Source organism: Canis lupus, chromosome 10 (genome assembly GCF_011100685.1).
Source record: "Canis lupus familiaris isolate Mischka breed German Shepherd chromosome 10, alternate assembly UU_Cfam_GSD_1.0, whole genome shotgun sequence".
Taxonomy (NCBI): Eukaryota; Metazoa; Chordata; class Mammalia; order Carnivora; family Canidae; genus Canis; species Canis lupus.
Genome location: NC_049231.1, coordinates 17,112,438 through 17,131,362, shown reverse-complemented (window position 1 = coordinate 17,131,362; position 18,925 = coordinate 17,112,438). Strand labels below are relative to the sequence as shown.

Below are 18,925 nucleotides of genomic sequence, written 5' to 3'. Positions count from 1 at the left end.
TGACTGGATGACAAGTTCATGGAGGGTTAATTATATTGAATCAGCTCACCAACAAACCCATAAAAACCCCTAGATTTAGAAACTCTGATAGTAACCCTCTCAGGTCCCCTCCCTCTTTGGGAGCTTTGTACTATCACTCAATAAACTCTGCTTTGCTGCCCACCACTCTATCTGGTCTACCTCTTCATTCTTCTAAGTGGTGTGACCAAGAACCATTCACACTGGTAGAGAAGAAATCTTACCTAGCATCATAAATGAAGAGATGGCATCGCCAATATTAAATCCTGATCCTGCAAATATTAAATCCTGTTCCTTAAATATCCAGTTGATTCAATTCACAACCTCTTCACATGTCTTATGTTAATGTTAGAACACTGACTGGGAAAAAATGGGAACTGATCATTGGAATGAAGGCATCTCTGTGGATTCAGATGATTCTGAGTACCTGAACATGAAAGCCCCACCTAGATTCCCTTGGCAGCAGAAGGATCATCTTGTTCTGCTTCATGAAGCTGACCATATATCATTTAGAACCTCTGTAATTATCTCACCTCAGGTAGTTAAGTTTAAATTTGTCCTTTGTGTACATTCACCATTCTTAGCCTGTGTTCTGACCTATATGTATCAGAATCTAGCATTACCAGGAGATGGTAAGCAAGTACAAACTCGGAAAAAGACATAATTACACTTAAAATTTTTACCCGTTTTTAATAATGTTTTCTTTTCAAAAATTTTTAAAATCTAATTAGTTAATATACTGCAATACTGGTTTCTGGAGTAGAATTAAGTGATTCATTACTTACATATGACACCCAGTGCTCCTCATAACAAGTGCCCTCCTAATACCCATTACCCATCTATATCATCTCCCACCCTCATCCTCCCATTAACCCTCAGTTTCTTCTCTGTTGCTTATGGTTTGTCTCCCTCTCTCTTTTATCTTTCTCCCCTCTCCCATATGTTCTTTGGTTTTGTTTCTTTTAATTAATTAATTAATTAATTTTAATAAATTTATTTTTTTATTGGTGTTCAATTTGCAACATATAGAATAACACCCAGTGCTCATCCCATCCAGTGCCCCCTTCAGTGCCCATGACCAAGTCAACCCAACCCCCCGCCCACCTCCCCTTCCACTACCACTAGTTCATTTCCCAGAGTTAGGAGTCTCTCATGTTCTGTCTCCCTTTCTGATATTTCCCACTCATTTTTTCTCCTTTCCCCTTTATTCTCGTTCACTATTATTTATATTCCCCCCAAAATAAGACCATATAATGTTTGTCCTTCTCCGATTGACTTATTTCACTAAGCATAATACTCTGGTTTCTCTTCAGATTGAATAAATATTTTGCCTTTCTGTTTTTTTTTCTTTTTTTTTTTCATGGAGAAATTACTTAGCTTTATTTTATTTTTATTTTTTTAATAATAAATTTATTTTTGGGGATCCCTGGGTGGCTCAGCGGTTTCGCACCTGCCTTTGGCCTAGGGCGCACTCCTGGAGTACCGGGATCAAGTCCCATGTCAGGCTCCCAGCATGGAGCCTCCGTCTCCCTCTGTTTCTCTCCCTCTCTCTCTCTCTCTCTATCATAAAAAAATAAAAATAAAAAAATAATAATAAATTTATTTTTTATTGGTGTTCAATTTGGCAACATACAGAATAACACCCAGTGTTCATCCCGTCAAGTGCCACCCCTCAGTGCCCATCACCCATTCAACCCCACCCCTGCCCTCCTACCCTTACACCACCCCTAGTTCGTTTCCCAGAGTTAGGAGTCTTTATGTTCTGTCTCCCTTTCTGATATTTCCCACACATTTCTTCTCCCTTCCCTTATATTCCCTTTCACTATTATTTATATTCCCCAAATGAATGAGAACATACAATGTTTGTCCTTCTCCAATTGACTTATTTCAGTCAGCATAATACCCTCCAGTTCCATCCACGTTGAAGCAAATGGTGGGTATTTGTCACTTCTAATAGCTGAGTAATATTCCATTGTATACATAGACCACATCTTCTTTATCCATTCATCTTTCAATGGATACCAAGGCTCCTTCCACAGTTTGGCTATTGTGGACATTGCTGCTAGAAACATCAGGGTTCAGGTGTCCCAGCTTTTCATTGCATCTGTATCTTTGGGGTAAATCCCCAACAGTGCAATTGCAGGGTCGTAGGGCAGATCTATTGTTAACTCTTTGAGGAACTTACTCTCAGTTTTCCAGAGTGGCTGCACCAGTTCACATTCCCACCAACAGTGTAAGAGGGTTCCCTTTTCTCCGCATCCTCTCCAACGCTTGTGGTTTCCTGCCTTGTTAATTTGCCCCATTCTCACTGGTGTGAGGTGGGATCTCACGTGGTTTTGATTTGTATTTTACTGATGGCAAGTGATGCAGAGCATTTTCTCATGTGCATGTTGGCCATGTCTATGTCTTCCTCTGTGAGATATCTCTTCATGTCTTTTGCCCATTTGATGATTGGATTGTTAGTTTCTTTGGTGTTGAGTTTAATAAGTTCTTTATAGATCTTGGAAACTAGTCTTTTTCTAATACATCATTTGCAAATAGCTTCTATCATTCTGTAGGTTGTCTTTGAGTTTTGTTGACTGTATCCTTTGCTGTGGAAAAGCTTCTTATCCTGATGAAGTCCCAATAGTTCATTTTTGCTTTTGTTTCTTTTGCCTTCGTGGATGTATCTTGCAAGAAGTTACTGTGGCCGAGTTCAAAAAGGGTGTTGCCTGGGTTCTTCTCTGGAATTTTGATGGAATCTTGTCTCACATTTAGATATTTCATCCATTTTGAGTTTATCATTGTGTATCGTGAGAGAGTGGTCTAGTTTCATTCTTCTGCATGTAGATGTCCAATTTTCCCAGCACCATTTACTGAAGAGACTGTCTTTCTTCCAATGGATAGTCTTTCCTCCTTTGTAGAGTATTAGTTGACCATAAAGTTCAGGGTCCACTTCTGGATTCTCTCTTCTGTTACATTGATCTATGTGTCTGTTTTTGTGCCAGTATCACACTGTCTTGATGACCACAGCTTTGTAGTACAACCTGAAATCTGGCATTGTGATGCCCACAGCTATGGTTTTCTTTTTTAAAATTCCCCTGGCTATTCGGGGTCTTTTCTGATTCCACACAAATCTTAAAATAATTTGTTCTAACTCTCTGAAGAAAGTCCATGGTATTTTGATAGGGATTGCATTAAATGTGTACATTGCCCTGGGTAACATTGACATTTTCACAATATTAGTTCTGCCAATCCATGAGCATGGAATATTTTTCCATCTCTTTGTGTCTTCCTCAATTTCTTTCAGAAGTGTTCTATAGTTTTGAGGGTATAGATCCTTTACCTCTTTGGTTAGGTTGATTCCTAGGTATCTTATGCTTTTGGGTGCAATTGTAAATGGGTTTGACTCCTTAATTTCTCTTTCTTTAGTCTCATTGTTAGCGTATAGAAATGCCACTGACTTCTGGGCATTGGTTTTGTATCCTGACACATTGCCAAATTGCTGTATGAGTTCTAGCAATCTTTGTGTGGAGGCTTTTGGGTTTTCTATGTAGAGTATCATGTCATCGGTGAAGAGGGAGACTTTGACTTCTATGCCAAATTGAATGCCTTTAATGTCTTTTTGTTGTCTGATTGCTGAGGCTAGGACTTCTAGTACTATGTTGAATAGCAGTGGTGAGAGTGGACATCCCTGTCTTGTTCCTGATCTTAGGGGAAAGGCTCCCAGTGCTTCTTGTGGGAAACTCTAGTTTTTAATATAGAAGATAAGGGGATCCCTGGGTGGCTCAACAGTTTAGCACCTGCCTTCGACTCAGGGATTGGTATTGGGATCTTGGATCGGGTCCCATGTCGGGCTCCCTGCGTAGGGCCTGCTTCTCCCTCTGCTTGTGTCTCTGACTCTCTCTCTCTCTCTGTCTCTCTCTCCTTCTCTCTCTCTCTATATATATAATGAATGAATAAAATATTTAAAAAAATAATATACAAGATGTGGGGAGGGGCAAGATGGCGGAAGAGTAGGGTCCCCAAATCACCTGTCCCCACCAAATTACCTAGAAAACCTTCAAATCATCCTGAAAATCTATGAATTCGGCATGAGAATTAAAGAGAGAACAGCTGAAACACTACAGTGAGAAGAGATCATTCTTCCATCAAGGTAGGAAGACGGGGGGAAAAGAAATAAAGAAACAAAAGGCATCCAAGGGGGAGGGGCCCCGCGAGGAGCCGGGCTAAGGCTGGGGCGAGTGTCCCCAGGATAGGAGAGCCCCCTTCGGGAGAAGCAGGAGCTAGACCTACCTTCCCGGGCGGAAAGTCGCCCACAGGGAGTTAGAGCAGGACCCCATGAGGGCGGGGATGCCCTCAGGCTCCCTGGGACACTAACAGACACCTGCGCTCCGGGACAGTGCGCCAAGCTCCCTAAGAGCTGCAGCACGCATGGCGGGACCCAGAGCAGCTCGGAGAGGCTCGGGCGGGGCTCTGCAGAGGGGGCTGCCCGGCCGGGAGCAGCTCATAGGGGCTAGGGTGGCAGCTCCGCAGAGGCCGCTGCCCGGCCGGGAGCGTGAATCCAACAGCGCAGGCACCGGAGCACAAGGCGCAGGGACACAGCCCAAGACCCGGCCTCCCCCTGGGACAGGCAGAGGCCGGGAGGGCCCAGGACAGCAAGGACGCTCCTGCCCCAGCTGAACAGATCAGCAGCCCCACCCCGGAGCCTCCAGGCCCCTGCAGACGGAGTAGTTCCTGCGGGAGCTGAATCCAGGTTTCCAGAGCTGCAGCAACCACTGGGGTTGTTCCCCTTGGGGCCTCACAGGGTAAACAACCCGCACTGAGCCCTGCACCAGGCAGGGGGCAGAGCGCCTCACCCAAGCGCTAACACCTGAAAATCAGCACAACAGGCCCCTCTCCCAGAAGACCAGCTAGACGCATAACTTCTAGGGGCAGTCAAGGGACTTAAAGTATACAGAATCAGAAGATACTCCCCCGTGTTTTTTTTTCTTTTTGATTTCTGATTGCTTGCCCCACCCCTTTTTTACCTTTCTTTTTTTTTTCTTTCTCTTTTTCTTCTCTTTTTTCCTTTTTTTCTTCCTTTTTTCTTTTTTCTTTTTTCTCTTTTATTTCCTTCTCTCTCTCTTTTTCTCCTTTTCCCAATACAATTTGTTTTTGGCCACTCTGCACTGAGCAAAATGACTAGAAGGAAAACCTCACCTCAAAAGAAAGAATCAGAAACAGTCCTCTCTCCCACAGAGTTACAAAATCTGGATTACAATTCAATGTCAGAAAGCCAATTCAGAAGCACTATTATAAAGCTACTGGTGGCTCTAGAAAAAAGCATAAAGGACTCAAGAGACTTCATGACTGCAGAATTTAGATCCAATCAGGCAGAAATTAAAAATCAATTGAATGAGATGCAATCCAAACTAGAAATCCTAATGACAAGGGTTAACGAGGTGGAAGAAGGAGTGAGTGACATAGAAGACAAGTTGATGGCAAAGAGGGAAACTGAGGAAAAAAGACACAGACAATTAAAAGACCATGAAGACAGATTAAGGGAAATAAACGACAGCCTGAGGAAGAAAAACCTACGTTTAATTGGGATTCCCGAGGGCGCCGAAAGGGCCAGAGGGCCAGAATACGTATTTGAACAAATCATAGCTGAAAACTTTCCTAATCTGGGAAGGGAAACAGGCCTTCAGATCCAGGAAATAGAGAGATCCCCCCCTAATCAATAAAAACCGTTCAACACCTCGACTTTTAATAGTGAAGCTTGCAAATTCCAAAGATAAAGAGAAGATCCTTAAAGCAGCAAAAGACAAGAAAGCCCTGACTTCTATGGGGAGGAATATTAGGCTAACAGCAGACCTCTCCACAGAGACCTGGCAGGCCAGAAAGGGCTGGCAGGATATATTCAGGGTCCTAAATGAGAAGAACATGCAACCAAGAATACTTTATCCAGCAAGGCTCTCATTCAAAATAGAAGGAGAGATAAAGAGCTTCCAAAACAGACAGGAACTGAAAGAATATGTGACCTCCAAACCAGCTCTGCAAGAAATTTTAAGGGGGACTCTTAAAATTCCCCTTTAAGAAGAAATTCAGTGCAAGAATCCGCAAAAACAAGGACTGAATAGATATCATGATGAAACTAAACTCATATCTTGCAATAGTCACTCTGAACTGAACGGGATTAATGACCCCATCAAAAGGCGCAGGGTTTTGGCTGGATAAAAAAGCAGGACCCATCTATTTGCTGTCTACAAGAGAGTCATTTTGGACAGAAGGACACCTACAACTTGAAAATGAAAGGTTGGAGAACCATTTACCATTCGAATGGTCCTCAAAAGAAAGCAGGGATAGGCATCCTTATATCAGATAAACTAAAATTTACCCCAAAGACTGTAGTGAGAGATGAAGAGGGACACTATATCATACTTAAAGGATCTATCCAACAAGAGGACTTAACAATCCTAAATATATATGCCCCGAATGTGGGAGCTGCCAAATATTTAAACCAATTAATAACCAAAGTGAAGAAATACTTAGATAATAATACACTTGTACTTGGTGACTTCAATCTAGCTCTTTCTACCCTTGATAGGTCTTCTAAGCACAACATCTCCAAAGAAACGAGTGCTTTAAATGATACACTGGACCAGATGGATTTCACAGATATCTACAGAACTTTACACCCAAACTCAACTGAATACACATTCTTCTCAAATGCACATGGAACTCTCTCCAGAATAGACAACATACTGGGTCACAAACCGGGTCTGAACCGATACCAAAAGATTGGGATCATCCCCTGCATATTCTCAGACCATAATGCCTTGAAATTAGAACTAAATCACAACAAGAAGTTTGGAAGGACCTCAAACACGTGGAGGTTAAGGACCATCCTGCGAAAAGATGAAAGGGTCAACCAGGAAATTAAGGAAGATTTAAAAGGATCATGGAAACTAATGAGAATGAAGATACAACCGTTCAAAATCTTTGGGATGCAGCAAAAGCAGTTCTGGGGGGGAAATACATCGCACTACAAGCATCCATTCAAAAACTGGAAAGAACTCAAATACAAAAGCTAACCTTACACCTGAAGGAGCTAGAGAAAAAACAGCAGATTGACCCCACACCCAGCAGAAGAAAAGAGTCAATTAAAATTTGAGCAGAACTCAATGTAATCGAGACCAGAAGAACTGTGGAACAGATCAACAGAACCAAGAGTTGGTTCTTTGAAAGAATTAATAATATAGATAAACCATTAGCCAACCTTATTAAGAAGAAGAGGGAGGAGACTCAAATTAATAAAATCTTGAATGAGAAAGGAGAGATCACTACCAACACCAAGGAAATACAAACGATTTTAAAACATATTATGAACAGCTATTCGCCAACAAATTAGGCAATCTAGAAGAAATGGACGCATTCCTGGAAAGCCACAAACTACCAAAACTGGAACAGGAAGAAATAGAAAACCTGAACAGGCCAATAACCAGGGAGGAAATTGAAGCAGTCATCAAAAACCTCCCAAGACACAAGAGTCCAGGGCCAGATGGCTTCCAGGGGAATTCTATCACGTTTAAAGAAGAAATCATACATATTCTACTAAAGCTGTTTGGAAAGATAGAAAGAGATGGAGTACTCCCAAATTTGTTCTATGAGGCCAGCATCACCTTAATTCCAAAACCAGACAAAGACTCCACCAAAAAGGAGAATTACAGACCAATATCCCTGATGAACTTGGATGCAAAAACTCTCAAGAAGATACTATCAAATAGGATCCAACAGCACATTAAGAAAATTATTCACCATGACCAAGTAGGATTTATCCCTGGGACACAAGGCTGGTTCAACACTCGTAAAACAGTCAATGTGATTCATCATATCAGCAAGAGAAAACCCAAGAACCATATGATCCTCTCATTAGATGCAGAGAAAGCATTTGACAAAATACAACATCCATTCCTGATCAAAACTCTTCAGAGTGTAGGGATAAAGGGAACTTTCCTCGACATCTTAAAAGCCATCTACGAAAACCCCACAGAAAATATCATTCTCAATGGGGAAGCACTGGGAGCCTTTCCCCTAAGATCAGGAACAAGACAGGGATGTCCACTCTCACCACTGCTATTCAACATAGTACTGGAAGTCCTAGCCTCAGCAATCAGACAACAAAAATACATTAAAGGCATTCAAATTGGCAAAGAAGAAGTCAAACTCTCCCTCTTCGCCGATGACATGATACTCTACATAGAAAACCCAAAAGTCTCCACCCCAAGATTGCTAGAACTCAATTTGGTAGTGTGGCAGGATACATAATCAATGCCCAGAAATCAATGGCATTTCTATACACTAACAATGAGACTGAAGAAAGAGAAATTGAGGAGTCAATCCCATTTACAATTGCACCCAAAAGCATAAGATACTTAGGAATCAACCTAACCAAAGAGGTAAAGGATCTATACCCTAAAAACTATAGAACACTTCTGAAAGAAATTGAGGAAGACACAAAGAGATGGAAAAATATTCCATGCTCATGATTTGGCAGAACTAATATTGTGAAAATTTCAATGTTACCCAGGGCAATGTACACGTTTAATGCAATCCCTATCAAAATACCATGGACTTTCTTCAGAGAGTTAGAACAAATTATTTTAAGATTTGTGTGGAATCAGAAAAGACCCCGAATAGCCAGGGGAATTTTAAAAAAGAAAACCATAGCTGTGGGCATCACAATGCAGATTTCAGGCTGTACTACAAAGCTGTGGTCATCAAGACAGTGTGGTGCTGGCACAAAAACAGACACATAGATCAATGGAACAGAATAGAGAACCCAGAAGTGGACCCTGAACTTTATGGTCAACTAATATTCGATAAAGGAGGAAAGACTATCCATTGGAAGAAAGACAGTCTTTTCAGTAAATGGTGCTGGGAAAATGGGACATCCACATGCAGAAGAATGAAACTAGGGATCCCTGGGTGGCGCAGTGGTTTAGCGCCTGCCTTGGCCCAGGGTGCGATCCTGGAGTCCCGGGATCAAATCCCACGTCAGGCTCCCGGTGGGTGGAGCCTGCTTCTCCCTCTGCCTATGTCTCTGCCTCTCTCTCTCTCTGTGTGTGACTATCAAAAATAAATAAAAATTAAAAAAATAAAAATAATGAAACTAGACCACTCTCTTTCACCATACACAAAGATAAACTCAAAATGGATGAAAGATATAAATGTGAGACAAGATTCCATCAAAATCCTTGAGGAGAACACAGGCAACACCCTTTTTGAACTCGGCCACAGTATCTTCTTGCAAGATACATCCACGAAGGCAAAAGAAACAAAAGCAAAAATGAACTATTGGGACTTCATCAATATAGGAAACTTTTGCACAGCAAATGTTACAGTCAACACAACTAAAAGACAACCTACAGAATGGGAGAAGATATTTGCAAATGACGTTATCAGAGAAAGGGCTAGTTTCCAAGATCTATAAAGAACTTCTTAAGCTCAACACCAAAGAAACAAACAATCCAATCATGAAATGGGCAAAAGACATGAAGAGAAATCTCACAGAGGAAGACATAGACATGGCCAACATGCACACGAGAAAATGCTCCGCATCACTTGCCATCAGGGAAATACAAATCAAAACTATGATGAGATACCACCTCACACCAGTGAGAATGGGGAAAATTAAGAAGGCATGAAACCACACATGTTGGAGAGGATGCGGAGAAAAGGGAACCTTGTTACACTGTTGGTGGGAATGTGAACTGGTACAGCCACTCTGGAAAACTGTGTGGAGGTTCCTCAAAGAGTTAAAAATAGACCTGCCGTGACCCAGCATTTGCACTGTGGGGATTTACCCCAAAGATTCAGATGCAATGAAACGCCGGGACACCTGCACCCCGGTGTTTCTAGCAGCAATGTCCACAATAGCCAAACTGTGGACAGAGCCTCGGTGTCCATCGAAAGATGAATGGATAAAGAAGATGTGGTCTATGTATACAATGGAATGTTACTCAGCTATTAGAAGTGACAAATACCCACCATTTGCTTCAACGTTGGTGGAACCGAGGGTATTATGCTGAGTGAAGTATGTCAATCGGAGAAGGACAAACAGTGTATGTTCTCATTCATTTGGGGAATATAAATAATAGTGGAAGGGAATATAAGGGAAGGGAGAAGAAATGTGTGGGAAATATCAGAAAGGGAAGCAGAACATAAAGACTCCTAACTCTGGGAAACGAACTAGGGTGGTGGAAGGGGAGGAGGGTGGGGGGTGGGGGTGAGTGGGTGACGGGCACTGAGGGGGACACTTGACGGGATGAGTACTGGGTGTTATTCTGTATGTTGGTAAATTGAACACCAATACAAAATCAATTTATTAAAAAAAATAAAGAAAGGAAGAACAATAACAAAAAAAAAAAAAAAAGGAGGAGAAAAACATACCCATTAAAGGGACCCATTTAAAATCCTAGATGGGCCGGTAAAATGTTCAACATAGTTTAAAACACATAAATTTGCTCTCTTTTCTGATTATCGTGCTATGAAGTTTGACAAGCAGCGAAGTCTCCAGCAACACCCTGTACCAGTGTTGTGGGAAGTCCATCCCGGTACCAGCACCTGTATCTGAAATTATCAGAGACGGTGGAGCAGCAGGCTAGCTTGAACTACTCTGATGCTCAGAAGGACAAACACTTCTCTGGCACTATCAGGCTTAGTTCCACTGTGCGCCCCAAGTACTCCTTAAGTCTTTTGGGGGACTGGCAGTGATGAGGCCAATATTGTGTGTGTTCTCCACATGGACCCTGAGATGCTGAACAAACTCAACAATAATAAAAAATTAGTCAAGATGCAGGCCAAGAAGGATGACGCCTTTTTGGCTTCAGAATCTGTGACCAAGCACATCCCCACAGGTCTCCAGTCCCAGCCTGAACGAGCTGGCAAGTACCCTTCCAGGCTGACCCGCAGTGAGAGCTATGGTGGCCAAAGGGGACAAGTGAGGCTCACCGCCAGAGTCCAGATGGGGAAGGTGCTGTGTCTGGCGGTGGCCATGGCCAGGTGAGGAGCTTGTTACAACATCCACGTAACCGTCAACTGCCTGGTGTCCTTGCTCAAGAATTGGAAAAACACCTGGGTTTTCCACCTCAAAAGCACCTGGGCAAGCCCCAGCGCCAGCACGCCTTAGTAAGCTGTATTGTTACCTTATAAACAAAGAAAATAAATATATGTAGTATTCACATGAGGAAAGTATCTATTTTATAGCATAAATTTTTTTCTGTGCATGTTAAATTGAGTCAATAAAATTAGCTTTTCATGGAAAGCATACAAGAGAAGCAATGGCTACTTGTTGCTTTGTTTCTTTCCACGTGATTCACTACTCACATCTCTTGCTTTCACGACTGTCATTTGCAATCATTATTCTCTGCCCAGAATACCCATTTAATTATATTTCTTATTTTCTTTTGGAATTCTTATTGCATTACTACAAATGCTGTTTTATAGTAACCCCATGTTTTATATTTATATGGCCCTGGTATATGTTTTCATATAAGATCAATTCTATATCTAAATGTCTATCTGTTTATGTGTTGCTTGAAACCTTATAAGGTGGATATGGTATATTCTATTGATCCAAATGTCTAGCACATGCCTGCAATGTAGTTGTTTTGAAAGACTTTTTAGAAATAACATCTGTCATGAGAGACACGTAACTCTGGAAAATGAACAAGGGGTAGTGGAAGGGGAGGTGGGCAGGGGGTTGGGGTGACTGGGTGTCAGACACTGAGGGGGGCACTTGGTGGGATGAGCACTGGGTGTTATGCTATATGTTGGCAAATTGAACTCCAATAAAAAAATTTAAGAAAAGAAATAACATCTGAATGAACATTCCCCATAAGAATTAGGAAGAAATTATATTTTTGAGATTCTTATTCTCCTCATAGAAAGCTGTTAATAGCAACATACAGGTATTGAGTATTGTTATTGGTTTTTCTCTTAGTTTGTCTTGTTTGTGCATGGATTTAATTTGACAAACATACTTCAGTGTTTCCTAGATGTAAGGTGATAAATGCCTGAAAGAGTCTTAGAAATCTAGACTGTGGTCGATATAAATTCTTTCAAATAGGGCAGCCCATGTGGCTCAGTGGTTTAGCGCTGCCTTCAGTCCAGGGCGTGATCCTGGAGTCCTAGGATCCAGTCCCACATGGGGCTCCCTGCATGGAGCCTGCTTCTCCCTCTGCCTGTGTGTCTGCCTCTCTCTCTGTGTGTCTCTCATGAGTAAATAAATAAAATCTTTTAAAAATAAATAAATTATTTCAAATAGATCTGAGAGTTTAATAGATATGGAGTGTTAGCAGGTTAAACTGAGTATATGATGAATGTATGATTCACAATACAGTTTGAGGGTAGAGGGAGCCATTTTGGAGAGTCTTGAGAGTATCATAATCCTATTCCCAAAAACCCTTTTCACTGCGGAAATAATGTGACTTTTTTTCTGGTATAACATATATGAGAATGACCAAGAAATGAAATAAGAGTGAAAGCCAAAGCAGACAATGCATGTGGCTTTAGGGTTAAAAGAGCCAACATTTAGTGATTATTGTGAAACTGACCATAATTGTGCTAAGAGGAAAGACGGGAAAACTGACATTTTCTTTGACAATGATAACATCCTCTGGCCTATAGGCTACTCACACCCAAGTTGCTGCATTTATCAAACTAAATTTTAATTACATGTTGTTTTTTTCTCCCCAGGCAATAATCCCCCTTTTTCATCAGTACCCCCAATGCCTGCCATAAGTAAGAAAAATCTGAATGAGTCCATCACACATTAGAAAGACCTTTAATGTAACAATTCTAATATTGAACATGAGCTTTTATTCATAAATTATTACAAATGGAACTCAGTGTGAAAATGAAAGTAACCGAACAAGTCTGGATTTTGAGGTTAACGAACTGAGTATATGATGAATGTACTGAATCCTAGTTATGAAAGCTGCCATCACTATATTTTAAACTCTCAACGCTGGGTGGCCCCGGTGGCTCAGCGGTTTGGTGCCACCTTCGGCCCAGGGTGTGATCCTGGAGACCTGGGGTTGAGTCCCAAGTCGGGCTCCCTGCATGGAGCCTGCTTCTCCTGCTGCCTGTGTCTCTGCCTCTCTCTGTGTCTCTGTGTCCCTCATGAATAAATAAATAAAATTTAAGAAAGAAAAAACTCTCAACGTTGATTTCACTGTGTTCATTCACCTATAAATTAGAGATAATAAGGCTCACTTTCTAATTTGTTTTGTAAAATAAATAAAATAAATTCGTGGTTTGCTTAATATAAAATAGAATGTGTAGAATATTATCAATAGATGTTAGTTCTCTTCCATACTTCCCAAACTCTAAAGTCAGTTCTATATGCCACAAATAAAGCTCACTTGTCCAGAAAGATGAACTTTCACTGGTTTATCATAGTTTTGTGCCTTTTATACATTTGATATATTTTACGTTGTCTGTTGTCTACCTATTTTTTAATTTTTGGAGGTATTTGATCTACCTAAAGAAAAATACCTCTGACTAAAAGAGAATAATGATTAAAAACATCTCATAAAGTTGATGGTAGGATTAAATGAGTCAATACAAACAATAGATATAGAATATAGGAATTGCTGAAAAGTGTTATGTTACCTTCTATCCCTTCTACTTTCCTTCTCTTCTCATTAGTATCATCATTATTATAAACAGTATAAAGATTTGTATTATGCATGAATTTCTAATCTTTTAAAATATTTGAGTAGATATTTGTATTTTATTCTCAATCTCCTGGTGATTGTGTTTATTTGGTTTCATGGATATGACAAATAGAATTACATTTTTCTACCAACATTCATGCCTATTACTGGATAAGAATGAAAAGTTCAGAAATCTGCATCTATCCTGACAATCTTTCTATCAAACTAAACGCTCAGTGTCTCTTCAAAGGCAAACCACTTCCATTCAAAACCATAACCACGAATCCAAATGTATTCCTTCATCTAAATACATTTGAATAAAACACATGAATGTACAGAAAGTTATGGAACGATATTCAGTTTATCAAATTTATTGAGTTCAACGACTGGGAAATTTTAATATGGGAATGAAGAAAAAGTAAAATAAATAGCTCTAGTAAAGGAAACGGGGTTTTGAGAAAGTGTGAATAATAGCATCTACAAGAACTTCATTCTTTTAATGGCAATACTTTCATTTACTGGAGAAAAACAGAACCTTTTGGATAGTATCCTTAAAGGCTTGTTTTACTTGCTGATTCCTCAGAGTATATATAAATGGATTCATCATAGGAGCAACAGAAGTATTAAGAATAGCTACTCCTTTGGTCAAGGATGCCTTTTCTTTTGCAGAGGGGTTGGCATACATGAATATGCAGCTTCCATAAGAGATGGAAATGACAATCATGTGCGAGGAGCATGTAGAAAATGCCTTTTTTCTCTGACTGGCAGATGGCAGTTTCAGAATTGTTCTAATGATGAACATGTAGGATAGAATTATTAGTGCCAGAGTGAAAAGCAGAATCACTATTGCAGAGTAAAAACCAATCACTTCTAGGAGCCATGTGTCTGAGCAAGATAATTGCAAGAGGGGAAAATAGTCACAAGCAAAGTGATCAATGACATTGGAGCCACAGTAATCTAACTGGAGGAAAAGAATAACTGGCGGGAAGATATTTAAGAATCCTGCCAGCCATGCACAAAAGACAAGTAAAATGCAGACTCTTTTGTTCATGATAGTCGTGTAATGCAAGGGTTTACAGATGGCTACATAGCGATCATAGGACATAGCAGTTAGAAGATAAAACTCAGTTATGCCCATGAAGATGAAGAAAAACAACTGAGCTGTACAATTATTGTATGAAATAGTTTTGTCTCTGGTGATAATTGTGCCCAGAAACCTAGGAATACAGACGGTTGTAAAGGATATTTCTAATACAGAGAAGTTCCTGAGGAAGAAATACATAGGGGTCTGTAGATGGGAGTCCACCAAGGTGAGAGTGATGATGGTCAAATTTCCAGTGACACTGAATATGTATGTGATAATTAAAAAGAGAAAAATCACAATCTGAAACTCTGGGTCATCTGATAGCCCTAGAAGAATGAACTCTGTGGGTACTGTGTGGTTTTTCATTGCCGATCCTTTCTTCCCCCCCTTTAGAATGGAAAATATATGTGCCCTATAGGACATAAAAAAGTTAAAACAGGATTGAGGTTAGAATATAGAATCTTAAAAATATCCACAGTGATGAGTAATCTATGAAATCCAAAAACAAATGTTTTCCTTCAGCAACTGTCCAATTTCTACTGGATCTCACATTTAGTATTATCTGAAGTTAAATATTGATCTCTTTTTGCTGAAAATACACTATCATGGGCCATGGATAAAAATATATCTTGTGCTGACATTTAAGAGGAAGCTATTTCTTCTAGTGTTTCTTTAAAATCAAGCTTCAAACTGTGGAAGGAGCCTCGGTGTCCAATGAAAGATGAATGGATAAAGAAGATGTGGTTTATGTATACAATGGAATATTACTCAGCTATTAGAAATGACAAATACCCAACATTTGCTTCAACGTGGATGGAACTGGAGGGTATTATGCTGAGTGAAGTAAGTCAGTCGGAGAAGGACAAACATTATATGTTCTCATTCATTTGGGGAATATAAATAATAGTGAAAGGGAATATAAGGGAAGGGAGAAGAAATGTGTGGGAAATATCAGAAAGGGAGACAGAACGTAAAGACTGCTAACTCTGGGAAACGAACTAGGGGTGGTAGAAGGGGAGGAGGGCGGGGGGTGGGAGTGAATGGGTGACGGGCACTGGGGGTTATTCTGTATGTTAGTAAATTGAACACCAATAAAAAATAAATTAAAAAAATCAAGCTTCTAATTACTCTTTACAATATTTAGCTCCTTTTATAAAAAATGAAAATATTTTAATTGATTTTTCTTTCCACCAGTTATAAAAACTAGTCTGGATTATGAATAATCTAAATAAAGCATTTGAAATCCTACAGGGGTTGTTTAGGCCCATCTACACATTCTGTATTTTGAGGTCCACATAGTTTAGGCAACTTTCACAAGGTTAAACAATTAGACACCACAGTAATCATCTCACTGTGGAACATGCATGTTTATGGCAGTTTTACTGGCATTCTCTCATGAATCACTTTCTAAAAGATTTGGTCCATGCTATCACTCTCATCATTTTTTCCCTTTTCTGATAAAAAAGGCAGGAGAACAAGAAGGTAATCTTCTATTACTAAATTAAATAATTGCCTAAAAATACTTTAATTCATACAATGCATACTTTTCTTTCTTTCTCTATTTCTTTACAATTTTGCTATGGAAAATCAATAAGTAGATGGCCAAAATAACATTTACTGTAAAGCAGATATCCGTCCAATAGGGAATTTAAAAAATAATCCTATCTATAATAGAATATAATTTCAAATTAGAAAAAATGAACAATCCAAGATTTATTTTCTGTGTTCCTGCCTTAGGATTTCATTAATAGTCTCTTGGTACTAAACAATTATTTAATTTTCAATACTGAAGGGGTTGTAAGTCCATAAACATGTATAAACATGGTTTTTAAAAATATTTTAATAAACTGAATATATATATTATATTGAAGAATAAAAAATTTACTTACTTCCTGATTCTTCTTGATGATTTAGTCTCAAATTTTATCATCTGATTTGTCTAAATTTACATAATTTCAGAACTGGTAAATCAAGTTAGCAAAATATTTTATTTCTATTTTGCTCTCAGAACAAGTGTGTTGACTTAACTTTTCCTTGGTTCTTTGGGATTATACTTCTCTTTGACTCACAATATCCTTCATTCCTGATACTGTAAAATTCTGACTTTTTATATAATACAACTCATTCTTGCTTTTCATCTCTTTTTCAAACTCCATGTATAAATTCAGTTAAATCTGGATTGACTAGTATTTTTCTATTGCCTCTTTTCATATAATACAAAATATTTCTATATTAAATCATTTTTCTTTCTATTCATGCAAACATTTAAAATCAATATTCTGTGATTCTATGATTATATATCTATAAAATATGAGTAGTATTTTCCTTAGGTTCAGGGACTGTTATATTTCCCTGCAAATGCTGCTTTGAAAAATAGAAGATAAAGAATGTTCTCTATGTATGCTACACAAAAGGAACTGGACTTACTTTATCTGTGTCTTTTTTGTTGTTGTTCGCCCAGGGGAATTCATTAAGTAAATAGAGTGCCAAGGAGAGGAATCATTAAAGATAAAGGTGAATCATTTTTACAAATATTGATTAAAAAGTATAAGAAGCAAAAATATTGAGGTAAATAGGCAAATATACAAACAACATGATATTGAGTGTATGAAAGTTTGATTTAGAATTTCAGTCTTCTGTGATTATACAAGGAATCCATTTTTCTTCCGGAAACTGGACTTGTTTCAGTAGAATTAGCATATTTATATCCTTTGAATGTTGGCAATCTAGGAAGAATTCTTTACCAGAATGAAATGGTTGAAAACACTACTGTGGATTTCTAGTATGACTTGATTGTCTTCTGAAATGGACAACCTATTAAAGACTGATGAGAAGGTTTATACCTGTATTTATATTTGTGCATATGACATTTTCTCATATTGAGAATTTTTGTGAATCAATAAAATAAATATCTGGAAGTCTGGCATTGGATATTTTTAACTAGTTTATTTCCACGTTTCCTTCAATGAGAGGTGTCACTTTTATTACTAGAAGAATAGTATAGTATAGAGGTATATATGAATCTATATGTACATAAATATGTAATATAATGTTACATTTAACAAATTATCTTTATTTTCCTCACAATTATAAATGTGGACATAAAACATGTGTGCATTTAATGCCATAAATGCAGATTATTTACAGTAGTGAAAAATGAGACTATTAGATAATGGGACAAAAGAAAGAAGTGGGAAAGGATGAACAAACCACTAGCTTACACGTGGGACAATACATAGACACTATGTTGAATGTATAACTGATACACATTAAAATAAGCATTGAAAATATTTATTCGCTATTTCAGTAGAGATAGTAAAACTAATTTTCTACTTAAGAAAATTCTATTCCTTTGCCTTTATTTTTGTATCCAAATAGTGAATCTTTTCATATTTTATTCTGAGCTTTTGTTGATTACCAGGCACTAACCATATACATATTATCTCATTTTTTTCAAGCAAGCCAACAATACAAAACCCTCTAAGGTCAGTGCTATTCAGGTAAAGAAAGAGTCTGGGACAGAAAGAAGTTAGTTAAGTGTCTGTCTGGTGTCTATCACTTGTGTATTTGTGAGCAACAAAATCTTTATTGATTTACTTACAGGAAAAGAAATGAGGTTCTATCTCACAAAGCACTGCACTTCATTTGAAATATCTTATTAGACATGTTTCTTCTCCATATCTTTCCTCAAACTTCTAGATGCTGAATTGTCTCTTTCCTCCTTGATCACTCTCTCACTTTCTTTCTACCTTTACTGTTTTATTCCTAGTTCCTAATAGCTCTCTAGCTTTTCTCTAGGCCTCCTAATAATTTAATTTTGAGGAAGACTAATTACAACTGTTAGCCTCTTATCCACAAGCTAGTAGGACATCTGCTTTCTTAATAATGTGCCAATTACCTCCATGTATTCTGAGGTTGATGAGTGCCTATGTTTTAGGTCAAGGAACTATTGTTCAGGCTACCAGGTTTCACTCTCCTCAGACAGTGGAGGAAAGATTTCAGTTACAAATAAAGTTTTGCTGTAACATGTTCATAATTTTAAAAGTTTATTAAATAAAATTGTTAGGGGATCCAAATATATTAAGATTTTCTCTAAATCGACTCCTAACTCTGGAAAACGAACAAGGGGTAGTAGAAGGGG

At 38.7% G+C, this 18,925-nt stretch overlaps 1 protein-coding gene across 1 annotated transcript; it reads right to left on the bottom strand.

The window, feature by feature from the left end:
• Positions 1 to 14,211: 14,211 nt before the first annotated feature.
• LOC119873752 (olfactory receptor 6C3-like) lies at positions 14,212 to 15,150 on the bottom strand. The gene has a single exon (XM_038549519.1). It carries the CDS (start codon positions 15,148 to 15,150, stop codon positions 14,212 to 14,214), a length of 939 nt encoding a protein of 312 aa, XP_038405447.1.
• Between the last annotated feature and the right edge of the window lie 3,775 nt (positions 15,151 to 18,925).

Bases quoted from the DNA above. Each gene is read 5' to 3' on its own strand.
- LOC119873752 (XM_038549519.1), bottom strand. From the start codon at position 15,150: ATGAAAAACCACACAGTACCCACAGAGTTCATTCTTCTAGGGCTATCA.